The 22,144-nt window shown below is 46.4% G+C and overlaps 1 protein-coding gene across 5 annotated transcripts in view; it reads left to right on the forward strand.

The window, feature by feature from the left end:
* The window catches only part of PARP4 (poly(ADP-ribose) polymerase family member 4), an 84,238-nt gene extending 64,748 nt beyond the window's left edge, over positions 1-19,490 (forward strand). For 2 of the 5 annotated variants that reach the window (XR_014818888.1, XM_084981169.1), the window contains 5 exons: positions 7,571-8,830; positions 10,265-10,364; positions 13,753-13,885; positions 17,767-18,000; positions 19,253-19,490. Coding sequence is in view for 3 of the 5 variants with exons in the window: in XM_084981169.1 (XP_084837295.1) it covers positions 7,571-8,830; positions 10,265-10,364; positions 13,753-13,885; positions 17,767-17,962 (1,689 nt within the window). In the remaining 2 variants the exon portion in view is untranslated. Of the gene's footprint in view, positions 1-7,570; positions 8,831-10,264; positions 10,365-13,752; positions 13,886-14,877; positions 15,282-17,766 lie in introns of those variants that run through there. The other 3 variants (XR_014818887.1, XM_021066005.2, XM_084981170.1) reach the window with 2 other exon arrangements.
* Positions 19,491-22,144: the final 2,654 nt, after the last annotated feature.

Consider the following 22,144-nt stretch of genomic DNA (forward strand, 5'->3'; position numbering starts at 1 on the left):
TCTCTTAGAGATTTTCAAAGAACTAAAGGAAAATGTGAAGAAAGTCAAGAAAACTGTGTGGGAGTTCCCGTCGTGGCGCAGTGGTTAATGAATCCAACTGGGAACCATGAGGTTGCGGGTTCGATCCCTGCCCTTGCTCAGTGGGTTAAGGATCCAGCATTGCCGGGAGCTGTGGTGTAGGTCGCAGACGAGGCTCAGATTGGCATTGCTGTGGCTGTGGAGTAGGCTGGCAGCTGTAGCTCCGATTCGACCCCTAGCCTGGGAACCTCCATGTGCCGTGGGTGCGGCCCTAAAAAAGACAAAAAGACAAAAAAAAAAAAAAAAAAAAGAAGAAGAAGAAGAAAAAGAAAACAGTATATGAACAAAACGGAAGCATCAGGGGAGATAGAAGGCCTTAAAAGAAACCAAAAGAGGAGTTCCCACTGAGGCACAACGAGATCGCGGCACCTTGGGAGTGCTGGGATGCAGGCAAAGGATCCGGTGTTGTCACAGCAGTTGCCACAGCTGTGACTCGGATCTGATCCCTGGCCTGGGAACTCCACATTGCCACAGGGAGGCCAAAAAAGGGAGAAGGAAGAAACCAAAAAGAAATTCCGGAACTAGAAAGTACAATAACTGAGGAGTTCCCGTCGTGGCGCAGTGGTTAACGAATCCGACTAGGAACCATGAGGTTGTGGGTTCAGTCCCTGCCCTTGCTCAGTGGGTTAACGATCCGGCGTTGCCGTGAGCTGTGGTGTAGGTTGCAGACGAGGCTCGGATCCTGCGTTGCTGTGGCTCTGGCGTAAGCCGGTGGCTACAGCTCCGATTCAACCCCTAGCCTGGGAACCTCCATATGCCGCGGGAGCGGCCCAAGAAATAGCAACAACAACAACAACAAAAGACAAAAAGACAAAAAAAAAAAAAGAAAAAAAGAAAGTACAATAACTGAAATGAAAACCTCACTGGAGGAATTCAAAGCAGATTTGATCAGGCAGAAGAATCAGTGACCCTGAAGATGGAGCAATAGAAGACCTGATGCTGTTAACATGTCACTATGACCCGAAGCTGTCTACAGATTCAATGCAATCTGCAGTGAAATCTCAGTGACTCTTTTGCAGAAATAGAAAAACCCATCATAAAATTCATATGGAAATCTCAAGGGACCCCAAATAGCCAAAGCAACGTTGAAAAAGAAGAGTAAAACTGGAGTACGCACACTTCCTGATTTCACAACTTACTCCAAAGGAACAGTAATCAAGAGTGTGATAGAGTCACAAAGTCAGACTTATGGACCAGTGGGGTATAATAGAGAGCATGGAAAGGAACCCTTCCCTGTATGGTCAGATGATTTTTGACAAGCGTGCCAAGATCATTCGATGGAGAAAAGACTGGCTTTGCAACAAATAGCGTTAGAATAGCCTGGTGGTAAGTTTTAATCCAACTGTACTGATAAGCACATAAAACTTAAGTGGGGTAAACACTCCAGTTAAAAGCCAGAATTTTGAGTTCCTGTTGTGGCTCAGTGGAAACGAATCTGAGTAGCATCCATGAGGACGCAGGTTTGATCCCTGGCCTTGCTCGGTAGGTTAAGGATCCGGTGTTGCTGTGAGCTACAGTGTAGGTCGCAGATGTGGCTAGCATCCCGAGTTGCTGTGGCTGTGGTGTAGGCGGGCAGCTGCAGCTCTGATTAGACCCCTAGCCTGGGAACTTCCATACGCTGTGGGCATGGCCCTAGAAAGAGAAAAAACAAAACAAAACATGAAAGAAGGAGTTCCCGTTGTGGCATAGCAGAGACAAACCCCGACTAGTGTTCATGAAGACTCTGGTTCAATCCCTGGCCCCACTGGACGGATTGAGGATCTGGCATTGCCGTGAGCTATGGTGTAGATTGTAGACGCAGCTCTGATCCCGCGTTGCCGTGGCTGTGGCGTTGGCGGACAGCTGCAGCTCCCATTCGACCCCTAGCCTGGGAACCTCCTCGTGCAGCACCATTGATACAAAACATGGATGCGTGCGAGGGCAGCTATTCTCCGTCTTTAGTAGGAAAACAAGTCGAAGAATAGAAACTACAGGATTCCACTGATACAAATATATGCGGACCCATCTAAAGTTACTGAAGGCAGGCAGGGGAGGAATGAGCTGATTTACAAAAGGGCGCAGGAAGCGTTTGGGAGCTCTTCCGCTGTGGTGACGGTTTCCTGTATTTCCAGAACTCCTCTCTTGAAGTGTGCACCTTCGCGGACGTCAGTTATACCCAGAGGAATCTCTTTTGTAATTGTTATTCAACTCCAGCCAAATTCGCCTGTATAAAGTTATATAAATCCATGCTCCCAGCAGCATATGAGAGGCTGTTAGTCTATTCCCTCTTTAACCCAGTGTATTACTCAAATTTTGGATCTTTGCAAATCTGATAGCTGTATTAGTGATACCTTTTATTACTGACATTTTAATTTTCATTGCCTTATTTATTTTTTAAACCTTTTTTTTTTTTTTTTTTTTTTTTGGTCTTTTTGCTATTTCTTTGGGGCCGCTTCTGTGGCATATGGAGGTTCCCAGGCTAGGGGTTGAATCGGAGCTGTAGCCACCGGCCTACGCCAGAGCCACAGCAACGCGGGATCCGAGTCACGTCTGCAACCTACACCACAGCTCACCACAACGCCGGATCGTTAACCCACTGAGCAAGGGCAGGGACCGAACCCTCAACCTCATGGTTCCTAGTCGGATTCGTTAACCACTGCGCCACGACGGGAACTCCTAAATCTTTTTTTTTTTTTTTGGGCCGCACTGGTGGCAAATGGAGGTTCCTAGGTTAGTCGTCCAATCAGAGCTGTAGCTGCCAGCCTACGCCAGAGCCACAGCAAGGCAGGATCTGGGCCTCCTCTGTGACCTACACCCCAGCTCACAGCAACGCCAGATCCTTAATGCACTCAGCGAGGCCAGAGATCGAACCCATGTCTTCATGGATGCTAGTTGAGTTCGTAACCACCGAGCCACAACGGGAGCTCCTCATTGCCTTATTTATGAATGAAGAGGGGCATCTTTCCAGATTCCTAAGAGCCCTACATAATAACCTTTCCAATGCATTATCCGTTAATGTCTTTTATCTTTTTAAATTGTGATGTTACTTATTTTCTTATTTATTTTAGGAAAATTATGAATTAGGGAAATTAGCCCTTTATGATACGAGTTGTAAAAATTGGTTTCCCAGTTTGCCATTTGTATTTTGATATTGTTTATTATCTTTCTGCCATACCTATATTTTAATGCAGTCAGTTTTTAAATCCTTGGGTTTGTTTTGTATTGCTTTGTCTTTTGTCATGTTTAGAAATATCTCTCCTATCCAGAGATTATGCATTTTATGATTTTTTAAAATGTTTTTGGCCACACCTGTGGTATGTGGAAATTCCTGGACCAGGGACTGATCCAGCGCCATAGCAGTGACCCGAGCCACTGCAGTGACAATGGTAGATCATTGACTCACTGAGCCACAAGGGAACTCCCAAGATTATGCTTTTTAAATTTTTCCCTTTATTTATTTCTTTGAATAGTTTTATGGTTTCATGTTACATTTAATCCAATTGGAAGCTTTCCTGGTACAAGAAAGGATGTACTGAACCAACTTATGCTTTTCCAGGTGGCTCCCACTTTTCCCAACACCATTTATTGAGTAATTTCTTTTTTTTTTTTCACCACACTCACGGCATACGGAAGTGGGAGTTCCAGGTCAGATACTGAACACAGGCCACAACTGTGACTTTCACCACAGCTGCAGCAATGCCGAATCCTTAACCCACTGCACGACAGTGGTAACTCCCTGAATAATTCTCCTTTTCCTTGAGTGGCTTGAAATGCCATCTTTATCTACTAAATTTCTACTTGTTTTAGGATCTGTTGCTGGACCATCTATTCTGTTCCATAAATCAGTCTAATTATTATAATTTTATTTTATTTTTATTTTTTTGTCTTTTTGCCATTTCTTGGGGTGCTCCTGCAGCATATGGAGGTTCCCAGGCTAGGGGTCCAATCGGAGCTGTAGCCGCTGGCCTACGCCAGAGCCACAGCAACTTGGGATCCGAGCTGCCTCCGCAACCTACACCACAGCTCCTGGCAACGCCAGACCCTTAACCCATTGAGCAAGGCCAGGGATTGAACCCGCAACCTCATGGTTCCTAGTCAGATTCGTTAACCACTGAGCCACAACAGGAACTCCTAATTATTATAATTTTATAAAGTTCTTTAATATATGATGGGTCTGGTCCATCACTATTGCTCTTTTTCACTTTGCTCATTTAAGAAAAATTTAAACAGATAAGCATTATTTGTAAATATTATATTGAAGTGTGTGTCTTGTCATATGTTCTGCCATATACACTTGAGATTTGTGTGAGTTGGGAAAGGAATACTCTTTTTTTTTTTTTTTTTTTGATTTTTTTATTTTTAGGGCCGTACATGCGGCATATGGAAGTTCCCAGGCTAGGGGTGGAATAGGAGCTGTAGCTGCTGTACTATCCCACAGCCACAGCAATGCCAGATCTGAGCCACATCTGTGACCTACACCACATGTCACGGCAACGCCAGATTCTTAACCCATAGATTAAGGCCAGGGATTGAACCCAAGTCCTCATGGATGCTAGTCAGGTTCGTTACCTCTTAGCCACCACAGAACTCCCAAGTACTCCTTTTTATAATTCTTTTTTCTTGTTTGGCTGGGCCCGTGGTATGCAGAGTTCCTGGGCCAGGGATTGAACCTGAGCCACAGCAGCAGCCCACTCCATAGCAGCAGCAATGCCAGATCCTCAACCTGCTAAGCCACCAGGAAGGTCCTACTTCTTTTCTAAAATAGCTCATTTAGGAGTTCCCGTAGTGGTGCAGCAGAAACGAATCTGACTAGGAGCCACGAGGTTTCGGGTTCAATCCCTAGCCTGGTTCACTGGGTTAAGGATCAGATGTTGCCATGAGCTGTGGTGCAGGTTGCAGACGCAGCTCAGATCCTCCATTGCTATGGCTGTGGTGTAGGCCAGCAGCTGTAGCCTGATTAGACCCCTAGCCTGGGAATCTCCATATGCCTTGGGTGTGGCCTAAAAAAAAATACCTCATTTACGTTGGTAAAACTAGAAGCTAATTATTTCCAATAAATAGAAAACAAATAGCAAGACGTTATGCTTAAGCCCAGCCACACAATAATTGCAGCAAATGTAAATGGGATAGCCACTCCAATTAAGAAACTTTTTTTTTTTTTGTCTTTTTGTTGTTGTTGTTGTTGTTGCTATTTCTTGGGCCACTCCCGCGGCATATGGAGGTTCCCAGGCTAGGGGTTGAATCAGAGCTGTAGCCACCGGCCTACGCCAGAGCCACAGCAACGCAGGATCCGAGCCGCGTCTGCAACCTACACCAAAGCTCACGGCAACGCCGGATCGTTAACCCACTGAGCAAGGGCAGGGACTGAACCCACAACCTCATGGTTCCTAGTCGGATTCGTTAACCACTGCGCCACGACGGGAACTCCAAGAAACTTTTTTTTTACAAGTATTTCTTCTTTCCTAGTTGTTTGGTGTTACCCATGGCCCACATGGGTCTCTCATGGCAGTATTAGTGGTTGGTTGTCTTTATTGCTTCTTGCTCTTTTTTTTAATGATTTTTATCGTTTCCTTTATAGTTGATTTACAGTTGTTCTGTCAATTTTCTACTGTAAGCAAAGTGACCCAGTCGCACATACATACATACAATCTTTTTCCCACATTATCCTCTATCATAAGTGACTATATATAGTTCCTAGTGCTACACAGCAGGATCTCATTGCTTATCCATTCCAAAGGCAGTAGTTGGCATCTGTTAACCCCATATTCCCAGTCCATCCCACTCCCTCCCCCTTGGCAACCACAGTTTCTTCTCCAAGTCCATGAGTTTCTTTTCTGTGGAAAGGTTTATTTGTGCCACATATTAGATTCCAGATAGAAGTGATATCATATGGTATTTGTCTTTCTCCTTCTGACTTACTTCACTTTGTATCAGAGTCTCTAGTTCCAACCATGTTCCTGCAAATGGCATGATTTTGGTTTTTTATGGCTGAGGAGTATTCCATTGTATATATATACCACATCCTCTTAATACAAAGAAACTTTCGATTTGGGGAGTTCCTGCTGTGGTGCAGTGGGGTAAGAATCCAACTGCAGCAGCTTGTGTTGCTGCAAAGGCGCAGGTTTGATCCCCAGCCCACCATAGATGATGTTGCTACAGCTGCATCATAGGTTGTACTTGGATTCAATCCCTGGTCCTCTAACTGCCATTTGCTGTGGCTATGGCCATTAAAAAATAATAATAATATACATAGAACTTCCATATGACCCTGCAATCCCACTCTTGGGCATCTATCCGGACAAAGCTCTACTTAAAAGAGACACATGCACCCGCATGTTCATTGCAGCACTACTCACAATAGCCAGGACATGGAAACAATCCAAATGTCCATCGACAGATGATTGGATTCGGAAGATGTGGTGTATATACACAATGGAATACTACTCAGCCATAAAAAAGGATGACATCATGCCATTTGCAGCAACATGGATGGAACTAGAGAATCTCATACTGAGTGAAATGAGCCACAAAGACAAAGGCAAATACCATATGATATCACTTATAACTGGAATCTAATATCCAGCACAAATGAACATCTCCTCAGAAAAGAAAATCATGGACTTGGAGAAGAGACTTGTGGTTGCCTGATGGGAGGGGGAGGGAGTGGGAGGGATCAGGAGCTTGGGCTTATCAGACACAACCTAGAATAGATTTACAAGGAGATCCTGCTGAATAGCATTGAGAACTATGTCTAGATACTCATGTTGCAACAGAAGAAAGGGTGGGGGAAAAACTGTAATTGCAATGTATACATGTAAGGATAACCTGACCCCCTTGCTGTACAGTGGGAAAATTAAAAAAAAAAAAAGGGAAAAAAAATAATAATAATAAATCTTCAGATTTTGGCCAAGAAGAAAAAAGCTTATTATTTCCAAAATACCTCAAGGACTGGCAATTCATATAAAATTGGATTTTATTTACATGCAAGTTCTTAAGGAATACTATTTAAATTATATTCGAATAATAGTAACATAACATCCTTCACTCCCTTTTGTTATGCACTTTTCTTATTCTGGTGTAAAAGATATGTTAATATAGTTATTTTAAGGTTTCTGACTTTTTCCCCCAGTTTTATTTTCTTAATATTGCTCTAGAGCAGTATAAAAGACGGGGATAACTTATTTCACATTATCAGCTTATTTTAGGGCTAACTTAACACTTGGATGTTGCCAGCTGTCAAATCCTGGGTGCTTAGTGTCGTCTTGTGGAAAATGAGGGGTGTTCAAAATTCCATCATCCAAGAACAAAGAGAGACTAAGCTCTTCGGGGTATTTTTCGCTGATACTGTCTCCCGGTGCCAGATTCCGTACCTCGGCTGAGTGATTCGAACCCTTACTCTTCTCGGGGAAATGGGCGAAGCAAATGCTCCCCCACCGAGGTCAGCTGGCGGCAAGGACCTTTGCGGGACTGTTGATGATTTCCGTGCTCCTTATGCTTTTTCCTTTCCGGGCAGCTTCTTTCAGCGTTCTCTGAAAGCAACGACGAATTCAAACCGAAACGTCTGTCTAAGAAAAAACTTAAGCTGCAGAAATCTGCGGGCTTCGCAGCGGGTACCTTCCAAGGCAGAACGGCGCTCTCGGCGAGCCGCGTGGCGGAGCTGCCGCTGGATTTCAGTCGGATGGAGGCGCTCGAACCAACGGGAGTGGAGCCGCTGTTTCCACCACTGGGTGTGGCCAGCGCTTCTGCCGCCCCTCTCGGGCCGCGTTTCCTCCGCGCCCCGGCTCTGGATTCGGCCCCGGGCGGGGCGCCCAGCTTTCTCTTCGGCTCCCCCCCGCGTCCCCTTGAGCTGGACGGGGCGCCCCACGTCTACCTGGGCCTCGCCGCCTCCACGCCGCCGCCCAGGATCCACCTTGAGGGAGTTGGGGCTGCCTTCCGGGCCGGCGCCGCCTTTGGCTCCACCTGCAGCGCCCGCGCCCCGCCCGCGCCCCCGCTCCTCCCGGGCGCCTCTCCTCTTCCCCGTCCAACACCCCTAGCTCTCTGGGGTGCCCGTGACCTCTCCCTCCTCGCTCGGCGAGATTGCTCTCCTCCAGTTCCCGCAGCAGCTCCTCGGAGCCCCAGCTACTCCCTTCCCCCTCCCCTTCCCGGGTCCCCGGCTGTTCTTCCTCCTCCCCCTCCCCCTCCCCTTCCCGGTTCCCCGGCTGTTCCTCCTCCCCCTCCCCTTCCCGGTTCCCCGGCTGGTCCTCCTCCCCCTCCCCTTCCCGGGTCCCCGGCTGGTCCTCCCCCTCTCCCTCTCCTTCTCGGTTCCCCTTCTCTTCCTCCCCCTCCCCTTCCCGGTTCCCCGGCTGGTCCTCCTCCCCCTCCCCTTCCCGGGTCCCCGGCTGTTCTTCCTCCTCCCCCTCCCCCTCTCCTTCCCGGTTCCCCTTCTCTTCCTCCCACTCCAGCTCCTGAGAGCGCCTATTACCGACTGTCAGCACCTCCATCCTCTCCTGCTCTCGGTGGAAGGGGCCCTGCTTCAACCCGAGATATTCCCGCTGGAACTTCAGCGCTAGGTTCCTGCCCACGCAACCTTTTACTCCAGAGAAGTTCTGCAACAGCAAGTGACAAAACACCAAAACTTCGGGCACATAGCCTTTGTTTTAAAAGTATGGGAAAATGTTACACAAGTGTCTTGACCCCAGGCTTTCAGGCACAAAACGAGGAGGCTGGCTTAGTAGGCAAAGAAAGCCGGAGGAAGGCTGTGCCTTGGAGTCAACTCTTCAGTCTACAGACTGAGGTATTAGCTTCACTTCTGCTCATGTCTGTGCTTCATTAACTTCAGAGTTGAAAACTGGGCCCAAGTGGCTGCTCACCCACCTGGTGGTGACCAGCCCATGTGAGATAGGGACTCTGCTTCCTTCACTGAGAAAACCCCGATTCAAAAAGAGCCTGTTGGAGCTTCTGTTGTGGCTCAGCAGAAATGAAGCTGACTAGCACCCATGAGGATTTGGGTTCGATCCCTGGCCTCACTCATTGGGTTAAGGATCCCATGGCAGCAGTAACCCCCATTCAACCCCTAGTCTGGGAACTTCCATATGCTGCAGGTGCAGCCCTAAAAAGCAAAAAAACAAAAAAGCTCAGTTGAACAGTGTTCTTGACGATGACTGGTGTTTACCTACCGTTTTAACTGCTGGGCCAGACTGGCATGGAAGTGGCTGTCAGTATTCCTCGTGAGGAGGTGAGCATCCTTGAGTGGGTCCTGGGCTAAGACCTCAGCCTCCCAGGCTCTAGAGCAGATGGATTGCAGTTCACACAATTTCCCATTAGGAGGAGTTCCCATTCTGGCTCAGCGGTAACAAAGCCGACTGCTATCCATAAGGATGCAGGTTTGATCCCTGGCCTAACTCAGTGGGTTAAGGATCCTGAGTTACTGTGGCTGTGGCGTAGGCCGGCGGCTACCACTCTGATTCAGCCGCTACTCCGGGAACTTCCACATGGGTGCGGCCCCAAAAAGAAAAAAATTTATTTTTATCATAGTTGATTTAGAGTGTTCTGTCAATTTCTGCTGTACAGCAACGTGACCCAGTTGCGTGTGTGTGTATGTGTATATATATATATATATATATATATATATATATATGTTCTTTTTCTCGTGTTTTCTTCTCATCATGTTCTATCACAATGATTGGCTATAGTTCCCTGCGTTGTGTAGCAGGACCTCATTGCTTCTCCTTTCTAGATGTAATAGTTTGCATCTACCAACCCCAGACTCCCCGTCCACCTCACACCCTCCTCCCTCCCCCTCGGCAGCTGCAAGTCTGTTCTCGGTGTGTGTGAGTCTGTTTCGTTCCGTAGATGCATTCATTTGTGGCACATCTTAGATTCCACCTGTAAGTGGTATCATACGGTACTTGTCTTTCTCTTTCCGACTTACCTCATGCAGCTTGAGCATCTCTAGTTGCCACCATGTTGCTGCCATGTGTAATGTTATTATTCAAAATTTTCTACTCATGAGCGTCTCTCCTGGCTTCTCATAAACGCTGCCAGATACTTACTTTCCATCGCATTTATGAGATTCTGAACAATACTGTGTATGTACGTGAAGACTTTGCCTTTACAGTAATGAGTGCCTTAATAAACGGAATTGAAAAAAATTGAAAGCGTATTATCACAGAACTAATTGTGTGATAAAATTTCAATAATGCACCTTAATTTTTTTTTAATTTCATAGGATGGCTGCTGGAAACTTACACCAGAACTGGGATTTATATTAAAACTTAATACAGATGTTTTAACCAACTTTCTTGAACAAAAAGGCGTTCGATCTCTAGGTAAGTCACTATTTTTTTGAACTTATTAAATGGCAGGCTCCTAAATATGACAGGTTTTTTTTGTAAACCAGTGTCCTAATATATTTCTGACATATGAATGGAATTATATTTGTTAACCATCAAAGGACGAGATTAGTTTCTAGTTACATATTTACCATTGCCTCGGGCATTATCTGTACAAATTTATTAGCACAAGGAGCAATAACTGCTGTAAAAAAATCTGAAATCTCAACAGCTTGACACAAAGACGACTTTCATGCCCACCTCAGAATCAAGTAAGGTCAGCAGGGAGGTTCCACTCTGCCCGGACACGTAGAGGCCCCGGCTCCTTCCATGCTGAGACTCCCCTTCATCACCATATGCCTTTAAAATCACCCTGGCGAGGGAGTTCCCATCGTGGCTCAGTGGTTAGCAAATCCAACTAGGAACCATGAGGGTGTGGGTTCAATCCCTGGCCTTGCTCCGTGGGTTAAGGATCCAGTGTTGCCGTGAGCTGTGGTGTAGGTTGCAGACGCGGCTCCGATCCCGTGTTGCTGTGGCTGTGGTGTAGGCTGGCAGCTACAGCTCCAATTGGACCCCTAGCCTGGGAACCTCCATGTGCCACAGGTACAGCCCTAAAAAACAAACAGCAACAACAACAAATTTTTTTTTTAATTACCTCAAATTAGGGAGACTTGACAAATGTCTCAGGTTTTCATTGAAACCCTGAGCATCCTAAGGACCATAGCTCATGATCAAGGATTATACCACAGAATGAAGGGAAAAAACAAAACAGCTCTACCTAACGAACCTAAAGCAAAGCCTTCAGAGGATCCATCAGAGCAAGACTCAACAATCTTTAGAATAAGATAACATAATCCCGAATCTTTACAAGGTGTCACCTTCAATGTTGAGTATAGAAAGAAAATTTAATAACATACAAAGCAGGAAAATACAACCTAAAATCAAGGGGAAAATGATCTATAGATGCTGCCCTACAGATAACCGAGAAGTTGGAAATAGAAGCAAGGACTTTGAAAGTGTTGGTATAGGGAGTTCTGGTCGTGGTGTAGTGGAAACGCGAATCTGACCAGGAACCATGAGGTTGTGGGTTCGATCCCTGGCCTCACTCAGTGGGTTAAGGATCCTGCGTCGCTGTGGCTGAGGTGTAGGCTGGCAGCTGTAGCTCTGATCAGACCCCTAGCCTGGGAACGTCCATATGCCACAGGTGCAGCCCTTAAAAAAAAAAAAAAGACAAAAGACTAAGTAAATAAATAAATAAAAGCGTTAGTATAAATATAGTGAAGGATTTACCAGAAAAGAAGAACAAAATGGGTGAACAAATATGAGAATCTCCGCAAAGAGATGGAAACTACCGGAGCCAAAGGGAGATTCTAGACCTGGAAACACAGTATCTTTAGTTGAAGGGCCACTGACTGGGCTTGACAGAATGGACAAAACATGAAGGAAAAAAGGATCATTTAGGAGTTCGTGGTACCGTGGTTAACGAATCCGACTGGGAACCATGAGGTGGCAGGTTCGATCCCTGGCCTCGCTCAGTGGGTGAAGGATCGAGGGTTGCCATGAGCTGTGGTGTAGGTTGCAGATGCAGCTTGGATCCCGTATTCCTGTGGCTATGGCGTAGGCCAACAGGTGTAGCTCTGATTTGACCCCTAGCCTGGGAACCTCCACATGCCTCGGGTGGGACCCTAAAAAGCAAATGAAATAAAATAAAACAAAATAAATATGTTAATTTCTGGGTTCAGTAGATGTAAACATTCATTTTCAATTTTGGCATTTCATAATAGAGTAAAATATCTTGATTTTGATAAATAACACTGGCGGGTTTGATCCCTGGCTTCACTCACTGGGTCAAGGATCTGGCATTCCCCTGAGCTGTGGTGTAGGTCGCAGATGCAGCTGTGATTTGACCCCTAGCCTGCTGTGGCCATAAAAGCAAAAAATAATAATAATCAATGAGATCTAAATTTAGTTGATCCCAGAATTTTTTATTTCACACTCTTTTTACTTTCCAAACTTTTTTACTTTTCCAGGCGAGGGGTCAAATCCATCTTGGGCTAGAAAATTTATTTCAAGGCTACCGGCCTACACCACAGCCATGGCAGCTGGGGATCCTTAACCCACTGAGCGAGGCCAGGAATCAAACCCATGTCTTGATGGATTCTGGTCGGGTTTGTTACCACTGAGCCACCACAGGAACTCCTATTTCTCATTTCTTGAAGCAGGCGTTTCCACTTGGGAGCCCAGAGAACGCTGAGGCAGGGGACGGGGCCACGCGCTTTTACCGAAAGGCGCACATGCAGGAAGCGGGGCAATTGCTGTTTTGCCGCTAGTGTTGCCCACCTGACCTTCCTAGAAAGACCGAGGACGGGGGAAGTTCGTGTGTGCGCGGCCCTGAGCTCCTTTGGTGTTTGCGGAAGGAGGAACCCTGTGTTTCTGCTCAGACAGTTTGGGTTTTTTGCTGGTTTTTTTTTTTTGTCTTTTGTCCTTTTAGGGCCACACCCGCAGCATATGGAGGTTCCCAGGCTAGGGGTCGAATTGGAGCTGTAGCCGCCGGCCACAGCTACAGCCACAGCAACGCCAGAACCGAGCCGTGTCTGCAATCTACACCACTGCTCACGGCAACGCCAGATCCTTAACCCACTGAGTGAGGCCAGGGATCGAACCTACAACCTCATGGTTCCTAGTTGGATTTGTTTCCACTGTGCCATGACGGGAACTCCTCAGACAGATTTTATAGGGACACGAAAGTCACCTAAAGTTTGTTTTGCTGGCAGGACACCCAGGGCAGGAGCAGTGCCATCTTGGGCTAGAAAATTTATTTCAAGGCTACTAATCACTAGGAGCAATTTGATGCAGCGGTCTGATCAGCCCTATGAGTTTCTATCCATTAGTATGTCTAGGTTTGTTCCTCTGAGCCATTTGTGGCAGGAGCCTAGAATCCAAGTTTCTTCCAGCATATTTCATTCCTCTTTGGTCATCAAAGGTCACAGGGGCGGCAGGGACTCTGCGTGTGACTCGGTTTCCTAACCGCTCTCAGGATCACGTGACAGGAGCTCCGGTGTCCTCCGTTTTTATTGAACAAGCAGGCCAGGCGTTCCGGCTGTGGCACAGTGGGTTAATGATCGGGCTTGTCTCCGTGGTGTTGGCCGTTTGATCCCCGGCCCTCACCATGGGCGAAGGATCCACAGTGGTGTTGCCTGGCTGCAGGGGTGGCTGGGGAAAAAAGAAAGGCAGGCTAATTAAAGACCTTGAAAAGTTGTATAGCGATGCCTGATCTGCTCGTGCGTTGCGGTTTAGCAGTCTGATTCTTCCGTAGAGCTTGTATAAATCAGCACAGTTGGGGTTGTAGCGCTCCTAACAGACGTAGGAAATCGTTCGCTTGTAGGCGTAAGAGGGAGAGAGCGCCTTCTGGACCTGCTGGCCACGTTCCTGGTGCTGCAGCTCCTCCGCGCCCAGATGGAGCAGGACGGAATCGTCTTCAAGTCACTGATGAGACTGGATGATGCTTCCGTTTCCAGGTGACTTTAACTCACGTTTTCAATCATTTCTTTCCTTTCTGTCCTTTTTTTTTTTTTTCCCCCTTAGCCTGTTCATTTCAATCATGAGCCAAAGAAGCTGTAGCAGAGTTCCCATCGTGGCTCAGCGATTAACATATCTGGCTAGCATCCATGAGCATGCAGGTTTGATCCCTGGCCTCACTTAGTGGGTTAAGGATCCGGCGTTGCCATGAGCTGTGGTGTAGGTCGCAGACGCGGCTCGGATCCTGCGTTGCTGTGGCTGTGGTGTTAGGCTGGCAGCTACAGCTCCGATTCGACCCCTAGCCTGGAAACTTCCATATGCCATGGGTATGGTCCTAAAAAAACAAAAAAACAAAAAAAAAAAAAAAAAGAAAGAAAGAAAGAAAGAAAGAAAAGAAGCTGTAGCAAGTATGTGTCAGCAAGGTTTTTATTGTATTGTTTGTGGATCTAGTATAAGGAAGAGTAATCTCTAAAGGAAGAGTAATCTCTAAATTAACAATTATTTCCCTCCTTCCCACAAAATTAGCTTAAGCTGAAAAGAAATTGCCTAGGCTACAGGCAAGTACGTCTCTGTTAGATGCCCCAGTCAGCACCCAAACTCAGTGGAAATCTTGCCATAATGAGCAAGACACGGGGCAGAGAGAGAGGCAGAAAACTACTTCTGGTACCCCGAAATAGCACCCTGGGAGTTCCTTGGTGGCCCAGCAATTAAGAATCCAGTGTTGTCGCTGCTGTGGCCCAGACCACTGCTGTGGTGTGGGTTCCATCCTGGCCTGAGAACTTCTGCAGGCTGCAAGCACAGCCAAGAAAAAAAAATAGCGCTCTAGGTTTTAAAGCATTCTGCATAAGGCTAAAGGAAAATATTAATGGAGTAAATAGGGAATCATTTTTCATTTTGTAAGTTTTTATGTATAATAAACATTTTGAAATTATGTAATGTTTATCCTTAAAAATTTAACTTTTTTTTTTTTTTTTTTTTTTTTGCTTTTTAGGGCTGCACCCGTGGCATATGCTGCAGGGTGACTAAAAAAGGAAAAAAGCTTTTTAAGGCTATGGTTGACATTGGATGTGCATTTGGAGGGTGGGGGTATGGCGGGACACTTAAAGGTTGAGCCTTCTGGCCGGGCTTTTCTGTGGAGGCTCCAGGGAGCCTTGTCTGCAGTTGGGGGCGGGGGGGGGGGGGGGGGGGGGGGGCTCGCCAGCAGGGGACACGGCCCCAGCTCAGGAGAAGAAAGTGCAGGCAAAGCAAGAAGACTGAGGAGTCTGATGATGACATGGGCTTGGTCTTTCGACTCAACTTCTATGTAATAGGTTCAATAGTAAAAAGCTGAGCTCTTAAGTTATAAATCAATCCAACGAGCAGTGTTGAATAAAATACGTCGAAATCGTTCAGACACATCGGACAAATACAGCTTTATAAACCACCTGGAAAACTGGGTTCACATTGAGAATTCTGGGGCCTCTTGAGGTTTTAGGCTAAACCGTGGCAGTGCGGAAAGAGCCCGTTCGGGGAGCCTGGCCCCGAGCCCATGGCTGACCCCCTGGCGCCACAAGAATCCCCTCCTCACCCGCCAAAACCCCTCCCACGCCCCATGCAGGTGGCCGCCTGTGCGTGTACACATGCACGTGCATGCATGCGTGTGAATTCGCCTCTGTTTTTGAAAAGACAAGATAAGGAGAAAACGAATAAAACTACTAAAATATTATTATGTATGGGGAAGGGAGGAGGCGAGAATGGAAGTTTGGCTTCTCCTAATGCATCTTGCTTTATGGTTTTGCCTTTCGAAACTACGTAAATATTTTACATACTAAGGATCAGCAATGAGAATAGAAATTGAATTTGTTCAGTTACACCACTGAGGAGTCCCTGTAACCAAACCAGCTAGTATCCATGAGGTTGTGGGTTCGATCCCTGGCCTCACTCAATGGGTTAAGGGTCTGGTGTTGCCATGAGCTGTGGTATAGGTCGCAGACAAAGCTTGCATCCTGACTTGCTGTGGCTGTGGTGTAGACAGCCCGAAAAAAAGCAGAAAAAAAAACAATAAATGAATAAGTAAGTTATACCATAGGAATGTAGTTAGCAATGTCTGGAATATGGGGAAATAAATGGCAAGAGAAAAACGAGGGGAAAAGCAGAACCTGTAAATTACAGGACATTTGAACCAAGGCAGCGTGTAGACCTCGTTTGGATCCTGATTTGAACAAAACCCATGGCATTAAAAAAATGTAATTAGGGAAATTTAAACATTACCTGATTATTTTGCATTATTAAAGTTATTCATAACTATTCTTAAATTTTGTGTTTAGGAAAACGTTCTTTTCCCCTGGAGATGACATATTTCCAGGTGAAATTAAGTCCGTGGATCTGTTAGTGCCTCTCACAAAACTGACTCAGTTCTCTACTCCCAACAGCGTCGAGCACAAAATACATACTCAGAAAATACCTAACTGAGCATTTTACTATGTGCAGTATATACGTTCACTTTTTTTTTTTTTTTTTTTTTTGTCTTTTTAGGGCGGCACCCACGGCACATGGAGTTTCCCAGGCTAGGGGTTGAATCGGAGCTACAGCTGCTGGCCTACACCACAGCCACATCAACCAAACAGCATCTGCGACCTACACCACAGCTCACAGCAACACTGGATCCTTAACCCACTGAGCGAGGCCAGGGATCGAACCCACAACCTCATGGTTCCTGGTCGGATTTGTTTCCGCTGCACCCCAACGGGAACTCCTTGAAGCTGCTTTGGAATTGTAATAGCGCAAACTGTTAAATCAAGATTTTCAAAAGGAATGAAGTATATTCCATCCCACTGCTCTTACTGTGTTACTGTTTTTGTGAGAGCAAAATGGTTTTGTTATGGATCAGAGTTCTTGGCCTCCGTGATCAACAGAAATTGGTAAGAGGCCAGACAAGAAAATCTAGGCAAGGCTTTCCCGGGGCTCCTGCTCCAGCAGCGGGCATCGAAAAACAGGCAACAGTTCTTCTTGCTCGGCCTGGGTTGGAGGCCGAGCCGGCTCCTTACATGGAGCAGGGGTAGGGGTGGCTCTGGGGTCGGGCTGAGGCGTGGCCTCGGCAGGCTGCCCACCCCCTTGGTGGGGTGACCTGGCATGTATTTAATTTTGGCGCACAAACTAGGCAAAACCTACTAGTACGTGTGGGTAACATAAAACTTCAAGTTTGCATCCGTAAAATGATGTCAAATATTCGAATCCATTGAAGACTCAGAAGAATTCTGAGATTTTTTTCAGTGATGTTCGTTAGCCACTCCCTCATTTGCTTTATCTGCTAGAGCGTATTAGCAAACAAGTGGTGACCTGGACTAAGGAACACAGGGTGGGGACTGAGCGTTTGGAAAATTCTCTCTTCCTTTTTATTTTTCTCTGTGCGCCGCAGAAGCGCCATCAGAGTAGAGGAAGTTAAGACTGTGCACCGTGGTGCAGTTGCTCAAGGATCCGGTGTTGCTGCATCTGCGGTGTAGGTTGCAGCTCAGGCTCGGATTCAGTCCCTGGCCTGGGAGTCTCCAGGTGCCTCATGGGTGACTCTCAGGTGCTTTACAAGTAACTCCTCCAGGACCGGAAAGGTGACAACAACAAGCACACACAGGGCGGAAGAAGCTTGCGTTGTCCTAGGGGCGCAGTGGGAGCTGGGCTGGGAGGGGTCCCTGTACTCAAAACGCATTGAATCCATTAAAAGCACCATGTCGAGCCAGTGAAAGAACTTTCATAAAAGGTCAGAGAGGAAAAACACTCAGAGAGAACGGCTTTTATTAACGATCTTCATTTTTGACACATTTTGTCTGATACGGTGCTGGATTTGGTACCACATTTCAGATGTAATTATATTCTGAAATTGATGGGAAAAATGTTTTTAATCTAGGCGTATTCCCTGGGATTTTGAGAAAATAAAGAAAGCAAGTGAATGGCTAAGAAGAACTGAAGGACAGTACCCGTCAATCTGCCAGCGGCTGGAGCTGGGCAAAGACTGGGACACGGCCACCAAACAGCTGCTGGGCATCCAGCCCTTACCCACCACCTCCCCGCTTTACAGGCTTCTTCAGTGTAGTCAAGGCTGAATCACATCAAGTATTTTAAACTTTTTTCATGCTTCTATGTATCCAGTACACAGATAGTAACAGATATCTATAATGAAATCTAATTATGATTTTATTTAGTATAGCAATCCCTTTAAAATGAATGGGAGCCGTCTGTTGTTTTAATGTACGAACAAGCAATTATCAAATAAAAATTCCAGTACTACAGGATCTTTTTTTTTTTTTTTTTTTTTTTTACTGCACCTGCAACATCCAGAAGTTCCTAGACCAGGGATCAAAACCGTGCCACAGCAGTGACGATGCCAGGCCACCGAGGAACTCCCATTACAGACGTTTTTGGGTTTGAATGTTTTAAGGTGATGAGAGAGACGTGTTGGCATGGTCTTGAAAGCTTATTTCCTTCTCCCCTCTCAGGGGTCTGGTAGAGTGCTGGCCCAGCCAGACGGACCAAGCTGCGAGGAGTTAAGGACTTTGTCCATGGCCACATTCCTGGCTTCAAGCCTGTTTCGGGGCTCCAGGTGTCCAGCTTTGGCCCTGGCTGAGCACACGTCCTACTGTGGACCCTTGTCTGCAGATCCCCGGACACCTCTCATTGCTTAGAGCAACCAGGTGCCCCAAGCAATTCTTCCATGGCTCTTGCTTTTGGTCTTGAATCTAAAAATCTCATCACCAGGGAGCTCACGTTATGGCTCAGCAGTTACGACTCCATGAGGACTCGGGTTCGATCCCTGGCCTCACTCAGTGGGTTAAAGAGTCTGGTGTTGCTGTGAGCTGCTGTGTAGGTTGCAGATTTGCAGATGTGGCTTGGATCTGTCGTTGCTGTGGCTGTAGCATAGGCCAGCGGTTACAGCTCTGATTTGACCTCTAGCCTGGGAACTTCCATATGCTGCAGATGCGACCCTCAAAAAAATAAAATAAGTAAACCAGTAAATACATAAATCTAAAACAGTCTTGTTATATCTTTACTGGCCAAATTGTTACCAACCAGGGTTCTTGGCCTTCCTTAATCAATAGAAATTGATAAGAAGCCAGACAAGAAATGGCTTTACCAGGGCTCTGGATGCAGCAGGGGGAGAGAAATCAGTACCTGTTCCCTCGCTAGCCGAGAGCGCAGCTGGATCCTTCTATGAGGAGAGGGTCAGGCGGGTCCGGGGCTCTGGTCAGGGGGTCGCTTAGGGGGTCTGCCCACCCCTTTGGTGCCAGTGTGTGCAGGGGGCTTGCATTGTACACTGCTTTTGCTCCTGGTTCTTCAGAAGTGGCAGTTAGTCTTTTTGTATCTTTCCATAATTGGCCTTAACTGTGCATGTACAGTTATTTTTCGTCGCTCACGGTTTCTTTGTATGTTGTTGCTGGAGAAAACGTTTGTCAAGGTGCAAGCACTGCCCTCAAGGGTCCAGGTCCCAGGTCCCAGCCTGTCTCAAAATCAGTCTGCTCTTGGCCTTGGCTGCTTGTTTGCTTGACATAATTACAGAAGGCAAATGAGATACTTCTGGACCTTGTTACTCAAAATGTATACCAATAAAACCAAGTTTTGCAATATTTATCAAAATTGAAATCACTACATGGTATTTATTTCATAATGTACCAAATATTTAGTTACTGCGTTGTGTACCAGGAATTAATATAGCTGTTGTAGGCCAATTATACTTCAAGAGCAAACTCCTGGAATAAGAGATTATATTTGTGGTTCCCAGAGGTGGGTGGGGGGGCGGAGATTGGATGAACATGGTCAAAAGGTACAAAGTTCCAGTTATAAGTCAGTACCAGGCATATAAGGACAATATGGTGAATATATTTCACACTGATGTATGTTATATATGAAAGTTCAGAGAGCATATCCAAAGGGTTCTCATCACGAGATGTTTTGCTTTTTTTTTTTTTTTTTTGCCTTTTTTTTTTTTTTTTTTTTTTTTTGGTTTTTAGGGCTGCACCCGTGGCATATGGAGGTTCCCAGGCTAGAGGGTGAATCGGATCTATAGCTGCCAGCCTACACCACAGCCACAGCAACTGGGGATCCAAGCTGAGTCTGCGACCTACATCACAGCTCACGGCAACACTGGATCCTTAGCCCATTAAGCGAGGCCAGGGATCGAACCCACATCCTCATGGATCTTAGTCGGGTTTGTTAATGGCTGAGCCATGAAGGGAACTCCCCACAAGATATTTTTCTTGTATTTTGTGTCTATATGAGATGATGGATGTTCACTAAAACTGACTGTGATAATCATTTCATGACATAAGTAAGTCACACCATTCTCTTGTAACCTTAAACTTGATAGCTTTCTTCCCTCTTTGGCTGGCGAAGAAGCTGGCCAGTTGTCCTCAGAAAGTCCCGTATTCTGGATATGTCTGATTGCTCCCATTTCTCTTTCCCCACATTTCCTGTAAGGTGGACATTCCATCTAAAGTCTTAAATAGATTAAGGATCAACATTTTTGTCAACATGAGCTCTCAAATCTGGTTGTTCTACCCCTTTTTTTTTTTGTGGCCGCGCCCAAGGCATGTGGAAGTTCCCTGAGCCCGAGGTGGAACCCGTGCCACGGCAGAGACGAAGCCAGATCCTTAACTGGCTGTGCTATGAGAGAACTCTCTGAAAAAACTTACTTTAAAATATATCTAATTATTAGAATTGCTGTTTCTCCCTTTAGAGGCTGAGAGTCCCTGGAGGGCAGACCACGATGGGTTCATCTGTGTGTTCCCAGTACTTACCATAGGATGGTGCACAGGACACACGTAGCAAGCAAGCAAGCACATCATTGAGCCAGCGCAACGATCTGGTAGGAGTGCCCCAGTGGCCTCCCGGTTGAAGGATCCGATGTTGTCACTGCTATGGCTCGGTCACTGCTGTAGCAAAGGGGTGATCTCTGACCCCTGCACTTCCGCATGCTGTGGGCGTGGCCAAAAGAAAAAAACGATCTGGCGATGTTCTCCAAAGTGATCTGCTGGTTCCTAGATTAGGCTTAGAGTAACCTCAGTGAGATGGAGTTAATTTTGTAAATTAAGTTGCGAACTAAAAATGTCACTCGCCATCTGGTTCTATTAGAATTATGTCACTAGTGGCTCCGTGGAAACAAATCTGACTAGCATCCATGAGGATGCAGGTTCGATCCCTGACCTCGCTCAGTGGGTTAAGGATCCGGTGATGCCATGAGCTGTGATGTAGGGCGCAGATGCAGCTCGGATCCTGTGTTGCTGTGGCACAGTCCGGCAGCTGTACCACCAATTCGACCCCCTAGCCTGGAACCTCCATGTGCCAAGGGTGAGGCCCTAAAAAAAGACAAAAAAAAAAAAAAAAAGGAATTATGTCACTAGCCGTCACAGTCCCTGGCCTTCAGCACACCCAGTAGGGGGATCAGAAATGGGGTGCTCTGTGCTCTGGGAAAAACTGAAACAGGACTTCAGATGGGTATTTTCAGGCAAAAATTTTATAAGCCCAACTTCTTGCATCTTACATCTAGAAAAGCACTGAAATCATCACTAGGGACATTTGCCCTCTCATGAGCAGCAACCTTCTGCAAAATTGTGTTCCTGAACCCTATGTACCCTCCACCAAAATCACGTGGAACAACCTCCTCCCCGTCTTTGGAGCCGAGAAGCTTTTTCTTCCTATAGTCCTCACTTTGTCCCAAATAAACTTAACTCTCACATTGTGCATTCATTTTCTGTGGACAGATTAAATAAAAAGCTTGCTGCTATAAAGACTTTATTTGCTTATCTGTAATTAAAAGGGAGAAAAATGGGAGTTCCCGTTGTGGTGGAGCAGAAACGAATCCAACTAGGAACCATGAGGTTGCGGGTTGGATCCCTGGCCTCCCTCAGCGGGTTAGGGATCCTGCGTTGCCATGAGCTGTGGTGTAGGTTGGATCCTGTGTTGCTGTGGCTCTGGCGTCCGCCAGCAGCTGTAGCTCCAGTTGGACCCCTCGCCTGGGAACCTCCATAGGCCGCAGGTGCAGCCATAAAAAGCAAAAAAGAAAAATATTTGACCTAGCAACTTTGGGTGACGATTCTTTTTGAGGGAGGACTATTTTTTTTTTTGTCTTTTTGTTGTTGTTGTTGTTGTTGCTATTTCTTGGGCCGCTCCCGCGGCATATGGAGGTTCCCAGCGAATCGGCGCTGTAGCCACCGGCCTACGCCAGAGCCACAGCAACGCAGGATCCGAGCCGCATCTGCAACCTACACCACAGCTCACGGCAACGCCGGATC

This window comes from Sus scrofa, chromosome 11 (assembly GCF_054392235.1).
Source record: "Sus scrofa isolate SSC_HxYL_T2T_F1_AM1 chromosome 11, Sscrofa_HxYL_maternal_Yorkshire_Landrace_v2.0, whole genome shotgun sequence".
In the NCBI taxonomy this organism is placed as follows: Eukaryota; Metazoa; Chordata; class Mammalia; order Artiodactyla; family Suidae; genus Sus; species Sus scrofa.